The sequence below is a fragment of the Vicugna pacos genome, chromosome 12 (assembly GCF_048564905.1).
Source record: "Vicugna pacos chromosome 12, VicPac4, whole genome shotgun sequence".
In the NCBI taxonomy this organism is placed as follows: Eukaryota; Metazoa; Chordata; class Mammalia; order Artiodactyla; family Camelidae; genus Vicugna; species Vicugna pacos.
This window is the reverse complement of record NC_132998.1, coordinates 52134603-52154875: the sequence shown is the minus strand read 5'-3', so window position 1 is coordinate 52154875 and position 20273 is coordinate 52134603. Positions and strand designations below refer to the sequence as shown.

The 20273-nt window shown below is 36.8% G+C and overlaps 2 protein-coding genes across 2 annotated transcripts in view; one reads left to right on the top strand and one right to left on the bottom strand.

The window, feature by feature from the left end:
* The window catches only part of ZFC3H1 (zinc finger C3H1-type containing), a 46976-nt gene extending 40421 nt beyond the window's left edge, over positions 1-6555 (bottom strand). Inside the window, exons 1-2 of the mRNA XM_006197829.3 lie at positions 5720-6555; positions 828-1244 (exon numbers count right to left, since the gene is read on the bottom strand). Of these exons, the coding sequence (XP_006197891.2) occupies positions 828-1244; positions 5720-6317 (1015 nt within the window). The 5' untranslated portion in view covers positions 6318-6555. The remainder of the gene's footprint in view (positions 1-827; positions 1245-5719) is intronic.
* Positions 6556-6688: 133 nt separating this feature from the next.
* Positions 6689-19695, top strand: THAP2 (THAP domain containing 2). Its single transcript, XM_006197830.4, has 3 exons — positions 6689-7286; positions 13494-13689; positions 16035-19695. Exons 1-3 carry the CDS (start codon positions 7216-7218, stop codon positions 16422-16424), a joined length of 657 nt encoding a protein of 218 aa, XP_006197892.2. The 5' UTR covers positions 6689-7215; the 3' UTR covers positions 16425-19695.
* The last annotated feature ends 578 nt before the right edge of the window (positions 19696-20273 follow it).

Sequence of the window (20273 nt, the reverse complement as noted above, 5' to 3'; positions counted from 1 at the left end):
CTGTTACCCAACTGCCTGCATTTGTCAAAACTCAAAGAACTATACACTGAAAAGGGTAAATTTTTACTGAATATAAATTATACATTCATAAAAAAGAGTTAAAGAAAAAATTAACAAACCAAATCCATGATGTATAAACATGACATAATATCAACTAGCTGGATTTATCGCAAGTATACGAGGGTGGTTTAACACTACAAAAAAATCAATTAATAATATCCATTACAAAGGGGAGGGTAATAGCTCAGTGGTAGAGTGCATGCCTAGCATGCACAAGGTCCTGGGTTCAATCCCCAGTACCTCCACTTAAAACAAACAACCACCAAAAAAAAAAAAAAAAAAGCCCTAATAATATCCGTTACACTAATAAATTCAAGGAGAAAAATTAGATGCTCTTCTCCATAACGAATAAAAAAGGTTTGATAAACTTCAACATCTATTCATGCTGAAAATTTCAAACAAGAAACTGGAGTGGGGTTGGGGGGGAGTCAACATTTCCTTTACTCAATAAAAGATACCTACAAAAACTTAGCCAACATTACGTTTAAAAGTAAATGGCAAGGGGTCCCCTGTAAGTTTAGGAACTAAGGTGCCACTACTATCGTTTATGTTAAAAACTATATTATCAGTCCTGACAGGCAGGTAAGGCCAAAAGGGAGATTGAATGAAACAAAACTTGCTGTCATTCAGTACTGTCAATGTAGAAAGTGCAAAAAAGAATTCACATATAAAACATCAGAATCATTTCAATGAAGTATGCTGCCAAATTAACTAGTTACCCGTTTAGAGAAAGAAGAATCTCTAATTGAAATTTTTAATTCCATTACCTTGACTAGGTTCAGTAGTGTCAGATTTCAGGGAAAGCTGCTTTGTTCCATCTTTAACTTTTTTCAACCGGTTCTTGTCTCCTGGTAAAGTCAATTTTTGCCTGAGTGGTTTTAATTCAAATGCCTGAAAAGTTTTGACCTGTGTTTTCTCCTCAGGAGCTACTTCTTTACTTGAGTCCTTTGTAATACTGACATTATCAGTGCTTGTTTGGTCCTCAAAGTTCAATGTTTTGGGATCTTCCTGCACATTCTCCTCTTTGCTACTCAAAGCTAGCTTCTCATCCTTATTGATGCACTCTAGTTCCAACTGTATCTGTTTATACTTCAGAAGTAAATCTTCAAAAGTTTCTTCCCCACAGTTTTCACTTTTTGATGAATAATTCTGTTTTCTTGATGGAGATCTTCCAAAACTTTTGGCTGAACAGCATATTAAGGAAACCAGTTTCCAAAAATTTTCCAGTTAATTTAACAAAAACACATTAATTTATAAATAAACTGTCTCCCTTTCTGTTTTTCAAGATGAATTGATATTTTTAAATGACTAAATTCCATTTAACACGTGTGCTAATGCCCACTTTCATGCCTATATTTCAAATTTAAGAAGTATCCATACAAACAGTTCACTTACAAAACCACTAATGTCAGTTACTACCAGCAGTATCCACAGGTACTCCACCTACTTAGATCACAGCATCTTTCCTTCCGTAGTTATCAGGAGAGCCCATAATGAGCTGGATGTTAAAGATTCCTTTCTGAAGGAAGAGGGGAGAAACTGAATGGTTTGTTACAGATGCGGATAATTTACACTTCACATAATCAGGAGAAAACATTTTTTCTTTGTAATTAGTTTCTTCTCAAGTCTCAAATTTTAAAAAATTGATATAAAAAATAAACACTGACAATTAGTAGTTGAGACTAAATTATGAATAGGAAATGTATTAAAAATTTAACACATAATCTTAGAGCTCATAAAGTATACTAATATTCAACATATATACAACTAAGACAATGAAGGCAGTTATATAATAAAAAATAAATAAAACCTTTAAGTTGTATCCAAACTGTATCCTCTAAACTAATTTTCCCCTGAAGATAAGGATATCTAAACCAATTATTTCGGGCCTTTTTTCTTCTCTAACATAGTAATACATAAAATACAACTTCTTGGTTGGAAATGGCTACAAAGTTCCAAACCACAATTTTTATTCAAAAAATTTCATATGTATGAGAAGTGTTACACTTCACTTCTCTAACCTAGAAATTAACAAAAGACAAGTACTTTACGTGGTTTTAATACAATGTCATTTACAGATCATTTGAATTGGCTAGGATATAAAGTTTCTTCTAACAACTTACCCAACAGGCAACCTGCAAAGATTTTTAAACTTCTCTAATGGCCAATTTAAGAATGTGAATCACCACAAATAATTTAGAAACTAAATAAGCATTACAACTGAAAATCTTTTAACAGTTCTGCAGCAAAGCTGCTCTAGTAAATCTTTCGTTTTCTGATCTCTCCTCCTTAGAGCTAAGTTTCTTGAGAGAATACTAATTTCTCATTATCTGCCTTACTCTTCAAATGGAATCTGGCTTCTGCTGGCTAAGTTTATCTGTCATGTTTTTTCTTTTTTTTTTTTCATTATCTGTCACGTTTTCAAACCTTATTTTACCTGACTTCTCTGCAGCATTAGACACTGTAAACCACTTCCCTCTTGGCTTCCATAATTCCACTGTGCCCCTTGTCTCCCTCTTTTTTTTTTTTTCCTTTAAATCTTCACAATTCCTTTCTCTCTTAACTCCTCCAACAGTGGTAGTCGCCAGTGAGCTTCACTTACCCTGTTTCTTTTCATTTTGAGTGTTCTAATGCATTCCCATAGTTTTGCCTGGTGACAGAGATTTGCGGTTCCATCTCCCACAAGCCATCCCCCATCCAGTTGCTAAACTAATCTTTCTAGAACACAAATCTGATCAGATCTCTTCCCTAGTTTAATTCTCACTAAGAATAGAGTTCAGAATCCTTATAATGGCATATGCCATCTTGATTCCTTTCCAATCTCACCTCTTCCATGTTTACTACAATTTATACATAGCTTTGTGTATAGGTTTTTCTGTTCGTCAAACTGACCCCAGGTCAATTGTTACCTCCTACGTGAAGCTAGAGAATTATGTTCTCCTCCACACCAATATCACACTCTGTACACAAATTCTGTAATTATCTGCATTTACATCTTACTTTTTCAATGGAGCCATCTAAACACACAACCACAGTAACTTAAAAAAATATGACTAGAGACTTTGGAAACATCTGTAAAGGGAAAAGATTCAGTACACTAACAAATGACAAAATAACTAAAGGACAAAAATGAAAAGAAGCAATTAAGTTATAGCCAACTAATTTTCAAGGCTAAACAAAATCTCCCACTTCTATCTACACAGAAGAGCTAAGATGAAACCAAAACTTAAAAGATGTAATTTTATATTTGTCAAGAGGCAATTTCTAACTGAAACCTGATTTAAAAAAAGAACTGCTGTTCAATCTTTACAACTACAGGTGAAAGTGGAATGACTTTCTACTGATAAGGGACCCTGGCCTAATTATGTTAGCTCTGATCAGATCTGAAAGTTCAAACCAGTAGTCATTCAAAGGAGACAAACAGTAACACTGACTGACAAAGTGTCTATCACTAAGGAAATTTTTAAATGAATGAGAATGAAAATAAGTACTGCAACAGAATCTGGTATTCTGTTTCTTTAAAGCTGCATCTAATAAACCTTAATTATTACAGAGAAAAAAGTTAAAAAAAAAACCACCTGTACTCATGCAACTTCACTTCTAGATTATGGAAATGAGTCACAGAATAGCTCTTATTTCTTCTTACTGCAATATCTGTAAAATTAAAATGTCATTATTACAATCACACAGTGGTAATATGAATTAAACCTAGTACAATCTTGGTATCAAATCTAAATTAGTAAAATTTTATATTACAAATTTTGTTTGCTCACATTATACAAAAGTGGCTGGGAGCTACTTTTTTCTTCACAAATTCATATAAAGAATACCACCTCTGGGATGGATTAATGATATTTCATGAGGAAAACAGTGAGCAGAGAACCAAACCAATTATCCTTCAGAGCAACATCTGTAAAAAGAAAACAGCAGGACAGCTCATTTGTGATAAGTTACTACCGAAGTCAAGCTGGGTATGTTCCTGTACTTGTTTCACAACATCATATGCCTGTTTATTAATAAAAACATATAAGCTTAACAATTAATAAAGGTATGTGGTAGAGACCAAAGTGGTACTGAATGGACAGAAAGAAGGCAAAAGGCAGGAGCCAGGCAAACCCAATCATCACTCCCTTCTCTAATATAAAATAAACTAAGAAAAAATTTTAAACTCCCATAGTACTTTGTAAATACCTCAACTTGAACTTTTTACACTGAACTGTAATTATTTACATTTGTTTCTCCAACACAAATTACAAGTTTCATCGCTGAATTTTTAAAAAATACACATATATGTACTTAAATAAGCCTTTCTGTTTTTAGACTCAGATTTGACAACAAATCCTTGGTTAAAAAAAATATGTTAAAGAGGTTTCCTAACTTTACAGAAAGAACATTCTCTTTTTAAAATTTAAATACCTATGTAATTTTTTTTTTTTTCTGAAACAATGCTGGAATGCTCTTAACCCAACTTTTGGTAGTACCAGTTTTTCCAGACTATGAGCACCATAGCTGCTACTACTTACCTAAATCTACATTTCTTGTCCCCCTTTTATTATGACATCTGGGAAAGACTATTTGATCCTAAGTACTCTGTCAAAATAATGTTGAGTGTCTCCCAAATGTCACTATATGTAAGCTTCATATATAATCACTATATTAAAAAAAAAAAATCATTACACCATGGAAATTACAGCCAGTAATAAAAGTGCTTAGTAAACCAACTATTTTATGCGTTACCATGGAGTAAGTCAAGACATAGTTTTACAAACACATCGTAAAATGTGCAAACCTTAGCAAACCCTCAGATGAGTAAACTCAGGAATGTTAACGATAACTAAGAATGAGATAAGAGGGGACAAAAATCAAATATTTAGGTATTTTCCTTTCAACCTCTCCATAATCTCCACCCTCCCATAAACCCCATGGCTTCTGTAATATTAAAATAAAAATGCTATTAAGTTTCGTTCTCTCTCTAGCCCACATTTGTCAGCACTAGGAATTATAAAATGTCCAAAACATGAACGTAAGAAATAAAGAATTTAAGGAGGTAAAGTTTTCCCAAAAGATATATGAATTTCAAACTTCTGAATTAATAAAGTTGGGTTTTTTTCCCCTACTTTAAAAAGGAGCAATGTGCAAGAATAAATCAAAAAAGGTAAAAACCTAACCATCAATAAAAATGGTAGGATTATGCAAAATGAAACTTCACAATTTTCAACGTGACAGTCCGATATGATGTAAGTAACAGTGTTCCCCAAACTTTTTACGGCTAGAATTTTTTTCTCCCTCTAACAATCTAAGTGAACTTCACATAAAAACAAACTTCCTGTACTAGCAAAACCCAAGGCGAATGAAACCTGGGCTTCTGACGTACTATTACAAGTCTGATTTTACAGTCTTAGATTCCACGAGTTTGGCCCCCATCCAAGACACGTTAATGTTAAAAAAGCAATATACCCAATAAAGTATTTTTAAGAAACAACGCTACAGTTTGACACATGGGGATTACCAAAAAACCACTGACGTTAAGTGTACTGACAGTGACAAATAAGCGGTTCTGATGGTTCAGAGAAGTTACTCATCCCATAGACCTAGTAATGAAGCTAAAGGGAACTTCAGTAAGTGACACACCCAGGGCAGACCGCCACGTTAAGGATACAACTCTTCCGAGGTGGAGAGGGCTCTCGCCAGTTCTGACTGCTGCTGAATCCGGATCCCGCTCCTCCTCCCAGAGGAGGTCTGCCCCCGGGCTTGCCTCCTCGCTCGCCCCCTCCTCGCCCCCGACTCCAGCGACTCCCACCCCGGTAAGGCCTGCCTCGAAAACGGAAACGGTCCAACGCGATGTGGCTCCGTTCCCAGAAGGACGGCCGGGGGCTGCTTTCGGACAGTGAGCTCGAAGGCATCCGCACGGAGGGCGGGTGAGACCGGAACGGCTCTTTGGGTCGGTAGCTGCTATGTCCCCTGAGGTGGCCTCGCTCCGACGCGTGCCGCGAGCGTGAGAAATTCCTCAGCTGCTGCTGAGAAGAGGACGACGACGAGGAGGAGCCACCGCCTCCGCCGGATCCACCGCCCCGGGCCGGGTGAGGAGGCCTTCGCCGCGGGTACGGTAACAGCCCGCCGCCGCTGCTGCTACTGCTGCTCCGGCTCCGTATCTGGCTGTTATTATCGTCGTCGCTGATCTCCCCATCTTCGAGTTCCCCTTCTTCCTTGGGCGAGAGGCCACTGGAGGCCGGGGCCGGAGTATCTGCGGTCGCCATCCCGGGAGCAGCGCCTGCCACACAACCTTAGCCCTCGGCCCGGGGATCCGCCCGACAGTTGCTTTCCTCCTCGGTTTCCTTCTTTCCTAACGGACCCGGTCGGTGCGGCCTTACCCTACTCGGACACCTAGCGGGGTCTGCTCCCCAACTTCCCCGCACCCCAGCTCTTTCTCGCCGGACCGTCGCAACCCAGTTCCCTTCCCTAGCGCCCCCTTGCTCCTCCGCGATCAGGGCTCTTCCGCCTCGCGAGAAAGGGGCTCTGGAAGTGGCTCTGGTCGTGACGTCACTTCCTGGGGCACGCAGGAAACAAGGCTCCCGGGTCACGCGATAATCTTTAGGACAGCGCGATTCTCGCTGGGAGTTGTAGTCCTTTCCGCCTGTGGCCTCGGGTTTGTCCTTCCAGTCCTTGGCTCAAACCCACCCTAAATTCTGGTTTGGGATTTCTGGGTGCGTGGCGGGGTATGCGGCCCTGTTCTTAATCTCCGCCGTGAGAGAGTTCTGTAGAAATGGGGACACACACCTCTTTTTAGTTGCTCCGAGGATGGCTGCCAAAGAGACGCAGTAGTTCGTCTCCCTTTCGGGCGCCGCGGAGGGAGCGGGCTGCGTCCGCCATGTTGGTGAGGGCAGACGGAGGTGACTGGAGCTCCAGGACTGTCAGCTCCGCTGGCTCGAGTCCGCCATATTAATAAAGAGAAAGGTTGACACTCCTCCCCACCCCCACCCCCCGGCCTTCCCCAACACACACACACACGGAGACCCCTTCTTCCCCCTCAGCTCCGACGGCTCAGTTGGGTGGGCCCTGTCCCCGCCTCGCTTGGCCAGTCTCTGCCCGGAGGAAGGGTAGCAGCCCGAGCCTCAGATCAGGCTTAAGACAGCGCCGCATGAGGGGGAACGGGAAATGCCGACCAATTGCGCCGCGGCGGGCTGTGCCACTACCTACAACAAGCACATTAACATCAGCTTCCACAGGTAACCTGGGCGGGGAGTGGGGGTGACGGAAACGGGAGCGCCTGGACTGGGTGTCGCTTGTGCGGAAAGAACGGGAGTCTGCTCATTCTAGTAACTTCGCTAGCCGGCGAGTAGCAAGGAAGCATCATTTTTGCCCTTTGTGTATGTTTCTCAAATCTGTCCAATTTGCCTCTCCCTTTGAGGAAGGTTTACTCACTTTGGAAAAGAGATCCAAGTTCTGTACGGTGATTATTGCTTAGAGAAGTGACAGGAGGATACTTAGTTTTCTACTCTTTAACTCCTATGTATTAGACCGGGTCTTAACATAAATGACGCCATTAAGAGGAAGCGAGATCTTCTTGTTCAAGTCAGCAGTCGCTTAAACAGCCTGCTGTGTTCCCGTTAAAATTAGTTGTTTCTCAATAGCTGAACTGACACGGGAAGCATTTAGATTTTGAATAGTCACGTACAGTAACTCTGCGGAGGACTCGAGTCATCATTGATAGCTGTGGAATTAAGCGATGTTAATGAAAGTGGAAAAGATAATCTTTGTATTCTTACTAGAACAGAGTAGTATAAAAAAAAAGAACCTAGGTTACGTTTTTCCTTCGTTTGCTGGAAGAGCAATAAGAATTTTTTAGTTCTGTCAAATCAGAACTCTTGAAAGCGCTTTGAACACTACATGCGATATAATACTACTCTGTAAATGTTTACCTTCTCTGCAAGTGCCTGCCACGTGCCTGAAGAAAAGAAGCATTCAAAAAGTTAAGTGGAAACAATTCTGATTTTATGTATCTCACAACTTAGTAAGATCTTAGAATGTGGAAAATTACATCCCTGACGTTTCTCCCCACCTTATTATGACTAAACATGCCCCCTTATTAAAAGCTACCACTTAAAAAAAATCTTTGTCCGTGTTTGTTTTTCATCTACTTCATGCAAATGCAGTGCTTCATTCATTCATCTCTCACATATATACCAAGCTCTTATTTGCCTGACATTGTGCTAGGGATCCAGAAAATTCTTACCCTCCTGGGGTTGGAATGAGAAAGACTGACGTAAATAAATACAGTTAAGTGCCACAGACGAGACCTTCAGGAAGACCTGCCTTACCCTTGGAAAGTGAAAGAACAACACTTCTCAAAGAATATGAAGTTTCAAATTTGGTCCTGTATGCTACTTCAAGGATTTTCTGTTTTATCCAATAAGTACTTGAGAAGCCACGGAGGATTTAAAAAGAATGGCATGATTAGATTTGCATATTAAAAATCCCTCAGGCTGCAGTGCGGAGAATTATAGTGTTCCTAAAAGTGCTGGTCAGGCATCATCAAGAGATGAATTTGATGAGAAAGGAGCTTGTTACAAAATGCTAATATGTCTATTTCAGAGGGAAATCCTGCTACAAAGCTAACTTCTGTTAGCTACAGTGTACTTCTGTTGTTGGCACAATCAGCATTGGATTAGAACAGGTGAGAGCTGGTGGAGAAAAAAGTTAGGAACCTGTAGTAAAACAAGGGTGAGGCCACCCAGTGGCATTGACTAGAGTGGTACTAACAGTAGGGATGGAAAGAAGTGGACAGATTTGAGAAATGTTTGAGGAGAAACTACCATATGTGGTAATTTGATTTGGAAGATGAAGGAGAGGGAGGAGTCGAGGCACCAATAATATTGAATGTTTAAGAAATGCACGGTGGTACATTAACAGACATACCTCCTTTCCGTTTTCCACCATTTGCCTGCTATGAAATTAACATTTTCACATGTAACCCCAGAACTTTTGGTCCTAATTTATAATAAAAATAGATTCCTATTTCATAAATACAAACAACATCTAATTCACTTCTCTTCTAGGACATTGGTAGACTTTGTCGACTAAAATAAATGCATAGCCTGAAAGTTGAGAGTTGTTTTATTTGGCGGGAGAACTCGAGCTGGGATGACAGCTCCTCAGATCACTCTGAGGGACTGCTCCAAAGAGGTAGCGGAGGAGCTAGGTTACATAGGAGTGTTACAACAAAGACCAGATAGTTGGAACAATAAAATATTACTTGTTATCTAAAGAAAACCAGGCATCTCAACTTAAAGAATTTAGCACTTTTCTATGTATGGGAGGGAGCAAACATTTTGGCTCATTGAATTCATTCCTTTGACAAGCATCTAGCTATCTAGGGCCAGTATCCTGTCCTTTCTTATTCTGAGTCCCCTCAGAGTGCACCACTGAGTGGCTGCAGAGGCCGGGCTGCAGGCTTGTCTTCACTGAGGGGTGGCGGCAGCCGCTGATGACTTGATGGCTTCAGCATTCTTTGTTTACTGGTGTGGTTTGCAGTATTTTTCGTTCACAATGTCTTTATCCCCATGTACAACTTATGTTGCCTGAACTTACTGTCTCCATTTTTCTTATCTCGTACTCAGCCCATTCCAACCTAAGTCTTCCAATAATCTTTTGAAACTGCTCTTGCTGAGATGAATTATCGCTCCTACATCCTTTTTTCATGGCCTATGATCATATACTCTTTAAAATACTCTCTACTTTGAACTTTTGACACTAGCTTTGTGATTTTCATCTTCCTCGTGTAGTCTAATTTCAGTATCCTCTGCCATCCCCTCACTCCACCCCTCGACCAAGTTCTTCCCACTCTTATCAAAATGATTGCAACTATTCCTGTGGTCTCAGTTAACTGTTACTTGTTGATGCCTCCCAAATCAATACCTCCAGTCCAAATCTCTAATGAGTGAAGTGTCTTAGTGTTTCCCTGGTCTGTTCAGTTTCTCCCATTCAACATACTAAAACTGGTAATGAACTTGCCCTTCCTTCAAACCTACCCTACTTCCCGTATTCCTTTCTCAGTAAACAGACACACCATCCACTCAGAAACTGGGAGGTCATCCTCCCTTGATTTCTCAGCATTACCTCTTGATTGGATTATTACAACCTCTTAGCTGGTTCACTGCTTCCATTCATGCACTTCTAACTACTCTTCTGTAATCAATGGTGTGTTGCTAAATGTTTAACAACAGGATCTCCAGGGAAGGGGAAAAGCCCTGATTTGTACTGTTTGCCCAATTTCCGTGATATAAATACTCCTACCATGGCTGGCTTTAAGCTACCAACATGACATCACTGATGATGGAGTTGGAAAGAAATGTGCAGTACTACCCTATTCTATAGCATTTATTCCGTACAGGTGTAACAGGCACCAATACTTCAAGAATATAGATAATGCTAAAATAATTAGTAAGTGATAGATTTTTAGCATTTATTACCTTTGTTTTTAACTTATTTAAGTGCAAATGTACATAATTTAATTTTTAATAATGGCTGTGTTTGACAACTGGTTTAAACATTTTCTGTTAACAATCAGCTTTCTAAATTAGACCTCTTAATGGCTTACCAATGCCATTTTGGGTAAAGTTTAAAATTACTTTTTAACTTAGAAGGCCCTCCATCATCAGTTCATGTCGTAACTCTTCCCTGTCCCCAAGATACTGTTAACATTCTTCACTACTCCCACCTGAATTTCCCTAGCTAACTTGTACTCTTAGAGCCTCTTGACTAGATTAGCTCTTCCTGTTTAATGGTGCCATGCAATCCTGTACTTACCCTTTCATAACACTCATGATGCTTGTCATTACTTTTATAATAATAAAAAACAGCATTTATTTAGTATTTACTGTGTACTATGCACTGGGCTAAGCATTTATTCACATTGTCTCATTTAATCCCTGGAATCACACTAGGTACCATTATTCACTTTATAGGTGATAAAACTGAGGCCTAAAAAGGTTAAAGAACTTGCTTAAAGTCAGCCAGCTATTATGTGAAGGAGCCTGGATTGATACCTGGTTTGATTCTAGAGACAGTGTTCTCAGCCACTCTTTTCTACTACATCAAGCTCTTTGATTCTCTCCCTTTCCCATTACAGTATACCCTTCATACAAGGTAAATACCATAAAGGTAGGTCAGGTTTGTTTACCACTATGTCTTCAGTGCTTTGAATGTAAGTGACAATCTGTTTATTAAAAACCCAAGCAAAATTGCATTGTTTAAAATACTGAGTGATTTTCCGAAACATGTAATGTTTCTGAAAGCTTAGTTCTATTGTGTAGACAAGAATATATCCACCTGTTAACACCACATTAATTTTTTAATATTTACAGAATTTACTATTACTTAAATAATGAATGGGCTACTCCCACCCTTTGAATATACTGAGAAAAAGCCAAACAATACATGGCAAAAAATGATTAAGGTTAATGCTGTATAAAACATTACCGAAAAATCAAATATAAAATTGTTGGTTATCATTTTATTTCAACACAATCTAAAGATTATTTAGTAATGCCAAAATAACTCCATTACTTCATTCAGAGAAGTTCATTGAGTGCTTACTTAACAGGAAAAACAGTGAAAAACAGCTCCTGACCAGGAGAAACCTATGATCTACTGGTGGAGATAGAAAAGTAAACAATTAGAATACAGTTGTATTAGTGCTATATGATATAGTAACATCTAATCAAGTCTTCTGATCATGAAAAGCTCTCTTAGGAAGATGAGATTCCTAAACTGAGTCTTAGAAGAAGGAGGAAGAATTTGACCAAGTTAAGGTTCAATTGGAGGCATTGGTTTCATAATTAAAAACCTTTTTAGTTTAAAAAAGAGCTTAAGGGGGGGGGTTGAAAAGCATCTAAAAGACAGTCTTCGCATATCTGAAGTCTTATACAAGTTCTAATACAATGATAGTACTTATTTGTTGAGCCTTTATTAAGGCCCCCAACAAGAAAAAAATGTGCATATAAACTAAAGCCTGATTTTTTAGCTTAGGCTCAGGAAACATTTCCGAATCATTAAATATTAGAACAGAGAGCTTTGAAGTAAGAATACATAATTATTAAAAGGTGAGGGCTAGGGAGAAAGTAGAGAAATTCTCCATCAGAGGTTTCTAATGAAATAGGAAAAAACGTGCATAATATGAAAGCATATGAACTGCAGAGTGACGTACAAATTTAGTATCTTCAGATCGGGGTGTTGTGAGGGATGAGAACAGGAGATAGCAGGGTTTTTGCCAGTAAATCTGGGCTTTCATCTCTTAGTGCCCCTCCCTGCTGATAATGTGAGCAAGCCTCGTGTATCTGATAGAGCCAAAGCTGTTACCTAGTAAAGCTTCAGCTGGGAGTTTCTGAGCCACGTGATCTTCTGACATAAATTTAATGGTTCTTTTTAAGCCCTAGTGAGTTCATCTTTAATACTTAAAGGAAAAGGCAGTCAAACTAAAGAGTTCAACTCAAACTTACTACATGTGAATGTTGATACTTTTATTCCCAAGTCCAGCCAACAGTCACCACTAGAATTTTTAGACAGTCCCTTATATTTTTCTTTCCTTAATAGGTATACACTGGGTACATATCACTACATTTTATATTTGAAATAAATATGAAAGGAAAAACATTATTGCTGGGCTTGTCATCAGCATTTTACTTTTTATAATAATTATACTTTCTACTCTCCTGCGTAGCTTAAGAGTTTTTTTTCTTTTTTCAGTATATGTAGTTTAACTTAATAGAAGTAATATAGTGAATTATTAATTTATATATTCTGTACTTATATTAATTAAGCAAATTTTTGTCAAGCCCCTACTATTTGCAAGGCACTGTATAAATATTAAAGATAGATAAAAAGATATAATGATCCCTATTCTCAAGTATGTTTTAATCTACTCTGATTTCACTGGGAATTTATTAAAATGGAAAATTACAGAGCAGTGTGCGTGGTAAGTGTCATAATGAAGGAACACAGAGGAAGGAATATCAGAATCTGTCTTGATAAAATTTAATCTGTAGATATTATCTTGACCACATACATTAGCAGCAGATCAAAGCATTGTAAAATTACTCCTGCTTATAATGATTCTATGTAAGTTTGATATAGATCAATTTAGTCTTGATTATTTTTATTGCCCTTGTTAAAGACTAGTTTGGGATTAAAACTCTGAAAAAATTAAGCCACTTCAGTCAGTTTTTTATTAATTAGTTTACAACTTATAAAAATTGGCATTACTGATTTCTGTTCCAGTGTCTACATGTTGGAAACTTAAAAAATTTTTATGTAAATGGAAGACACCAAATCGTCACCTTTCAAAATTTCTTTTAACCATTTAGATGCAACCAGAAGCATGATAGTTGGAATTTCAGTTGCCTTTTCTTTTTTCTTTTTCTTTTTTTTTCCCAAAGGTTTCCTTTGGATCCTAAAAGAAGAAAAGAATGGGTTCGCCTGGTTCGGCGCAAAAATTTTGTGCCAGGAAAACATACTTTTCTTTGTTCAAAGCACTTTGAAGCCTCCTGTTTTGACCTAACAGGACAAACTCGACGACTTAAAATGGATGCTGTTCCAACCATTTTTGATTTTTGTACCCATATAAAGTCTATGGTAGGTAATATTTTTCTTCTACTCCATTTTACCATTTTTAGAATTCACCCTTTTTTGCTTATAAAGTAGAACAATTCAGAATATACTGAAATTCATGTATAATGATATGCCTCAAGAAAGTTGCAAAACTGTGCAATAAAGATGATGGCTGGAATTGGAGCTCAGCTCTCCTGACTCTAATATTCTTTCCCAAATCCAAATTGTGTACTGTATTGGAATTTTACACTACTGCCAACTATTATCAATAATTGACCCACTGGTAAAACTGAGAAATCGTGAATAATGAAACCTCCAGCATTGCTCTGCTGATTTTAAGACAACATACAAATAACGTGTGCTAAGTGCTCTCAGAGCAGCACACCCAAAGAATACCAGAGTTACACCAAAGAACATAAATTCAGAGGGAGGCATAACATGAAACTTCATAGAGCTCAGGCTTTTAGGCTGGGCCTGAGCTTGGAACTTAGAAGAGCATTCCTGACCTTGCAGAGGACAACTATGGAAGCATGATGAGAACAAAAGCTAATGAGCTAAGGGCTGAGTGGAAAATAAATGTTAGCAAGTAATACTTAAAAGGAAGAAGAGAATTAAGGTACAGTATGAATGTATTAAAACAATGTTTTGTCTAGTTAGGGAAGATCTGAGCAGAGAGGAAAGCTAGCTGAGAAAGACAGGGCCCCTGAAAGGTTAAGAAGGAGTAGAATGAACAAAAAGGGAGTTTAGCTTTGAAAAGGACATCTTTTCTCTGAGAGAGGAAAAACCACTGCTTTTCTTGAGTTATTAGTGACAGTTAAATTTGTAAATGTACACAAGCTATTACCTGAACAGGACAGGAGACTGTGGTGAACTAATTATCACAGGTACTAGAAAAGCTCCAAGAAGGCAAGAACTTCACTTCTGAATCCTCAGTACCTCAACCAGTGCTGGGCATATAGTACACACTCAAACATCTATTGAGTTTGAAGTATACCTTGTTTTTGACATTTTTATCATTTATTCATTCAACAAATATTTACTGAATTTTACACTATGTCAAAATCTAAGTTCAATACTGAGGATATAAAGATCAAAAAAGAGTCCCTGCCAATTCCCCTAGGCAGCGGGAATGCCATTTGTAGGCTTCATGATGACAGGAACCATATTTATTTTATTTGTTCAATGTTGTGTCCCCAGGAATTCATAAAGGAATTCCTGCATTTAAATAAATGTTTGTTGAATGAATGAAAGACACAAATTTATGAGCTAATCTGGGAAGATAATCTGTAAGTGGTTTAATGTTGCTGGCATACAAATCAAGATGGTGAATGGTGTAATGGGTGAGACCCTAAATAGTATAGTATATCGTGTAAAGATTTTTTTTTTCTTTAGATAATGGGGAGGCAAAGAGCAGTTCAGCCAGTATGAAAACATCAAATCTGTTAGAAAATTATTCTGGTGGCAGAACAGGGACTAGTGAGGATCTAAATGAGTCAAAGATCAGTAAATAAGGTTTCAATATATTCAAGCTAGACATGAATGATATGGGCCTGATGTGGGCATTAAGTAGCATTAAGAATGATTGAGAGGAGAGGATTCATGATAGAGATATTTAGGAGGTAGAATTAATAGGACTTGACTGATTGAAAGAAAGAACGAAAGGGAAGGGGGAGGATATAGCTCAACCGCTAGAGCACATACTTAGCATGCAAGAGGTCCTGAGTTCAATCCCCAGTACCTCCCCTAAGAATAAATAAGTAAATAAATAAACGTAATTACCTCCCCCTTCAAAATAAAAAAAAGAATAACCAAAAGAAAAGGTCCTCAGGTTTCTGATTTGGGCAGAAAGTTCCTAGCCAGATTCTGGAATGTAAGATGTTAACTGTGAACAATCAAAAAGTAAATCCATCCCCAAACTGATGCTTGGGAATATGTTTTTATTAAGTAGGACCAGAGGTCTGAAATATTAATCAGATTGAGGGAATCAGATTAGTATCATAGATAAACCAAATGTCTCAATGCATTCTATATTGGCCTTAGGGAGAATATTGCAAAGGATTTTTTCAAGTCTATAGAATCATACTCAATAATTTAGAAGAGACCTCTGAAGTCCATAGTCTTATTTCCAAACCAGTGCTTGTATCCCTCTGGAGAGAGAAGGCAAAGAGAAATAGGTGACTGGAGTTAATTCAGCCAGCTGAGAAACGTGAGTCCATGATTATGAGAGGGGCTACTGATGTTGCCTATCAAACTTTTAAAATCAGGTTTTAAAAGAGCGGTTTAAATACTGTTATCCAAAACTGGACAAAATTTACTTATGTGTGATATTCCATAATTTATGTTCAACCTTCTCATTTTATTTGGCTCAGAAACTCAAGTCAAGGAATCTTCTGAAGAAGAACAAGAGTTGTACTCCAACTGGACCATCTAATTTAAAATCAAACATTAGCAGTCAGCAAGTACTACTGGAACACAGTTATGCCTTTAGGAATCCTATGGAGGCAAAAAAGAGGATAATTAAACTGGAAAAGGAAATAGCAAGCTTAAGAAGGAAAATGAAAACTTGCCTACAAAAAGAACGCCGAGCAACTCGGCGTTGGATCAAAGCCACATGCTTGATGAAGAATCTAGAAGCAAACAGCTTATCACCTAAGAGCACATCAGAACACGTTTTACCAACCGCCTTAAGCAGTCTTCCTTTGGAAGATTTCAAGATTCTTGAACGAGATGAACAAGGTAAAATGTTACCAGTTCTCTGAATCTAAAACAGACCAAGAGTACCTTCATTTAAGATTACCCGGCATAGAATTTGATGCTCATCCTTCATTCTGTTCAAAGGTAAAGATATTTAAGGAAATTTATTCCAAAATTGGAATTATTTAATAAAATTTTACTTGAAGTAACATCATTACTGCATAATTTATGAACATCTGATTACAAAACAAAATTGGAAACTTTTTATGCAACTTATTTGAATGAGAATGGAAGTGCCTTACGTGAGAATTATGTACTTAACATTTTTGCTAGGAAATTGTATGTTTGCAAGATGTTTTGTGTTTTTGTCTTTTTAAACTACTTTAAAGAACAATCTATGACAAGTAATGTGTTTAATTTATATTAGAAAAAAAATTTTTCCTGTACCAAAGTTGGGATATTACATTCTAAATAAGATGCTTAGTAGGAGTTAACCAACATGAAATATGACTTTAAAACTGTATTAATTAAATCATTATTGGCACTGTGATTTGGAAAAATTATAGGAAAAAACCCTGAAGTACAGGGCAGGTTCTTTTATTTAAACTTTGTCCTTTTATCAGTAAAAGTGAACTAGTCATGGCCTTGAAAACAAAATTAGCTTTGGCAGTAGCTTGTAAAGTATTTTGAAAATACTATTTTTGAATGTGAAGTACCCTTGAATCATCTACACTAGGTAAGGCCTCAAGTACCGCAGACTAGTAAAAATTGGTAGCTGATATGTATATTCACCTTCTAAGAAAATATGCTATGAAATAATGCAGAGATTGGGATCCAGCTTTTACTTTAATCAAACAAAAAGATAAATGTATCCTACATTTTTCTCATAATACAAATATTACATCTCCAGTTTCAAAACTGATGTATTAATAGGCAAACAGGCTACAAAGTTCCATGTTAGGAATACTCCCCCTGTGTATTAATACCAAAACTCTTAAGCTTTCTTTTTTTTCCCCATAAACCCACATTAGCATTGAATTATAGAAAAGTACTTACCATATTATACCTTCACAACTTATAACCTAAAATGGAATGAATTTATCTTACATATCAGCTTGCTTTCTATCTCCATTTTTAGTGAGAGTCAAATAGAGCAGCCATACTGCACAGGGGAAATGAAATGTAGCTCTCTATAAAAATACATGTGTCTGTGATAAAGCTATGCAGCTGCTAATTATTATACAGAATAGAACATCAGAACTATTCTTATAGTTTCCACTCAATTAAAGGGTTTGCCTTATTTCACCTGATAAATGTGTAATAAGAACTCTTCCCTTTAAACAGCTTTGGTCAAATCATGTAAAAACTTATTATTGTACAGTCAGGTTATTCAGGCCTGATTTGAGCTTCTGACACCACCATATTAAAGTAACATAAACATAATCACATATTACTGCATATCTTTCCCACAAGGTAATGGCTACTTTATGATTTTAAAAAAAAACTTATTTTTTGTAACATTTGCTTAGATCCTAGCAACAATCTTTTTACATTAACATCCTTTCTTTTTTTGGGGGGGTAATAACATTTTTTATTTATTTGAACCCAGGGCCTTGGATGCATGCTAGGCAAGCACTCTACCGCTGCGCTATGCCCTCCCCCCAGCACTATGCCCCCCCAGCACTCTTTCTTTTTATAAGGAATGCCTCCCAAGCAACTAGATTCACAAAGGCAAAGGTAGGAAATGTCTGTTGTAGTTATCGTCAGGCACTTAAAATATTTATGAAAATTCTGTGTATTGTATAAACCTTGTTAGTCTTTTTATCTTTATCTTAAATATTGGATGTAGCTCCTTGGAACTGTCATTACATGTTTTCAACTATCTTTATGTGGTTTCATGTATAATCATCAGCAAACACATTTCTACCCCAAAGTAAGTTGGGCAAATAATCATTTAAACATAATCTACATTTTTTTAAGTATAAACTCTTATATGGTTCACTGCCTCTCCCCGATACAAAACAAAATACTAATGCAGGGTGAGTCCCTCTATGATAATTTCTTGCTATCTTAATGTAACATTTTTAAAATAAAAAAAGTAAAACATTATAAAATACAACAAGCTTTTGGCAAAGTTACTTAGACTTCATTCATTACTATTTGACACCACCTATTTTAAAGTAAATTTTTTTGCTGTTTTTTTTCGATGTCATTTTCATGTTACAGTTCGGATAATATGCTCCAAAGTTGCCCTGCATCAAATGCTTTGTTAACATATATCCATCTACTTTTAAAACTACTTTCATTCACAGAGAAAAACCTAAAAGGAATCTGTTAAAATCCTGTTTTCAGTTTGTTGATAAACTTCTTATCACTTAGACCATATATCATAAAACTAATCAAAATAATAGCTCTTTGTCCCCTGCGGGACACAACATATATCCTCTGCTCTACATCTGTCATTCATTCTGTGTCTACTAGACACTAACCTCTACAAAGAACCAGCCAAAGGCTAGGAACTTGACATAAAAATGAATATGACATAATTTTCTGCCCTTAACTTTGCTCAAAGTCTCTTGAGAGAACAAACATTATTTACAATACAATATGATAAATGCTATGAAAGAAGGATGTGTGACGTACTTTGGTAAATACTGTTGAATTGGAATTTAAGGAGAACATGTAAACTTTAGACCTTTTTATAAAATACTTTTCTTTTGAAACAAAACAGATTTCTTTTTATAATGATTTACCAGAAGAGACTTTGTAGGACATTGTTGTTGACCTGAATTACATAACAGTGTTTTCTTAATGAATTGTGAAGCATTTTTTCCCTTTAAAATGAACACTGAACAAATTTGTTGTTAGTGTTATCTAGTTAAAAGGAAAACATAACTAAATAAAATACTTTATCAAAGCCAAGTATTCGAGTTTATTTGACATTTGATATTTTTACAAAATAACAATCCCTACTAACACAACTTTTTAAAAATAATTTTAACTCAGAGTCTTTAAGCTAACAAAACATTGTGGCACCCATTAGCTCTCTTGTTCTTTACAAATATTCTGTGTGGTAGGTGCTACTATCTCCAATGTATAGATAAAGAAATCCTTGTTAATGTAATTTATTTATTCATTCAGACATTTACAATGTGCACCTGGCACAGGGGGTAAAAATGTAGTAATCTAGAAAGTTCTAGGTGACACTGGTCTTTGGCCTCCAAATCCTTTATTCTGCCCTTCACATTATAACCTTGTGCTACATACATGAATCATTAAAACAGGGCAAGTCATGTGTCTCAAAAATTAAAATAAAAAATATTGTGTGTAAAGACAGTCTATGAAGTCATTGTTATCTTTTCTAGGTTACACTTTATAATGTTGGTTTTTTATCTCATTTCTCAGTATTAGAATACAGGTAAATTTTAATTTTGGTATAATACAGAAAATGGTTCATCTTTATGCCAGAACATGGGATTCTTTTGGTATTTAGACAGTTGGAAACTTTCTGAACTTAATAATTTTATAGTTTGTATTAAACAACTGCATATCCTTTTCACAAAAACATCCTGAGTATGTTGATATTAAAAATTTCTCCAAGGAAATTACTGTAATGCTGATTATTTCCAAAATATGTACAGAAACATTTCTGTGGGAATCTTTCCCCTAAATTGATCTCCTAAAATACTTCTGTAGAAGTCTCTCTCCCTGAAGTGAAAGAAACTGTAAGCAAAATAAAGATATATAAAGTCTGGAAGAAGAATTATCATTTTCATTTTTATGGCTCAAATTATATCTAAACATACATTATAGTTTATCTACACTGTTTGTAATACTGGTTATGCAGTCTACACCAGATATATGAAGGACTATGAAAACCGTCTGTCCTGACGATTATTTGAGGCCCACATGAA

Excerpts from the sequence above, each read along its gene's own strand:
- THAP2 (XM_006197830.4), top strand. The coding sequence starts at position 7,216 with ATGCCGACCAATTGCGCCGCGGCGGGCTGTGCCACTACCTACAACAAG. Across the intron at positions 7,287-13,493 it reads ATTAACATCAGCTTCCACAG|GTTTCCTTTGGATCCTAAAA; the intron begins GTAACCTGGGCG and ends TTTTTCCCAAAG. Across the intron at positions 13,690-16,034 it reads GTACCCATATAAAGTCTATG|AAACTCAAGTCAAGGAATCT; the intron begins GTAGGTAATATT and ends TATTTGGCTCAG.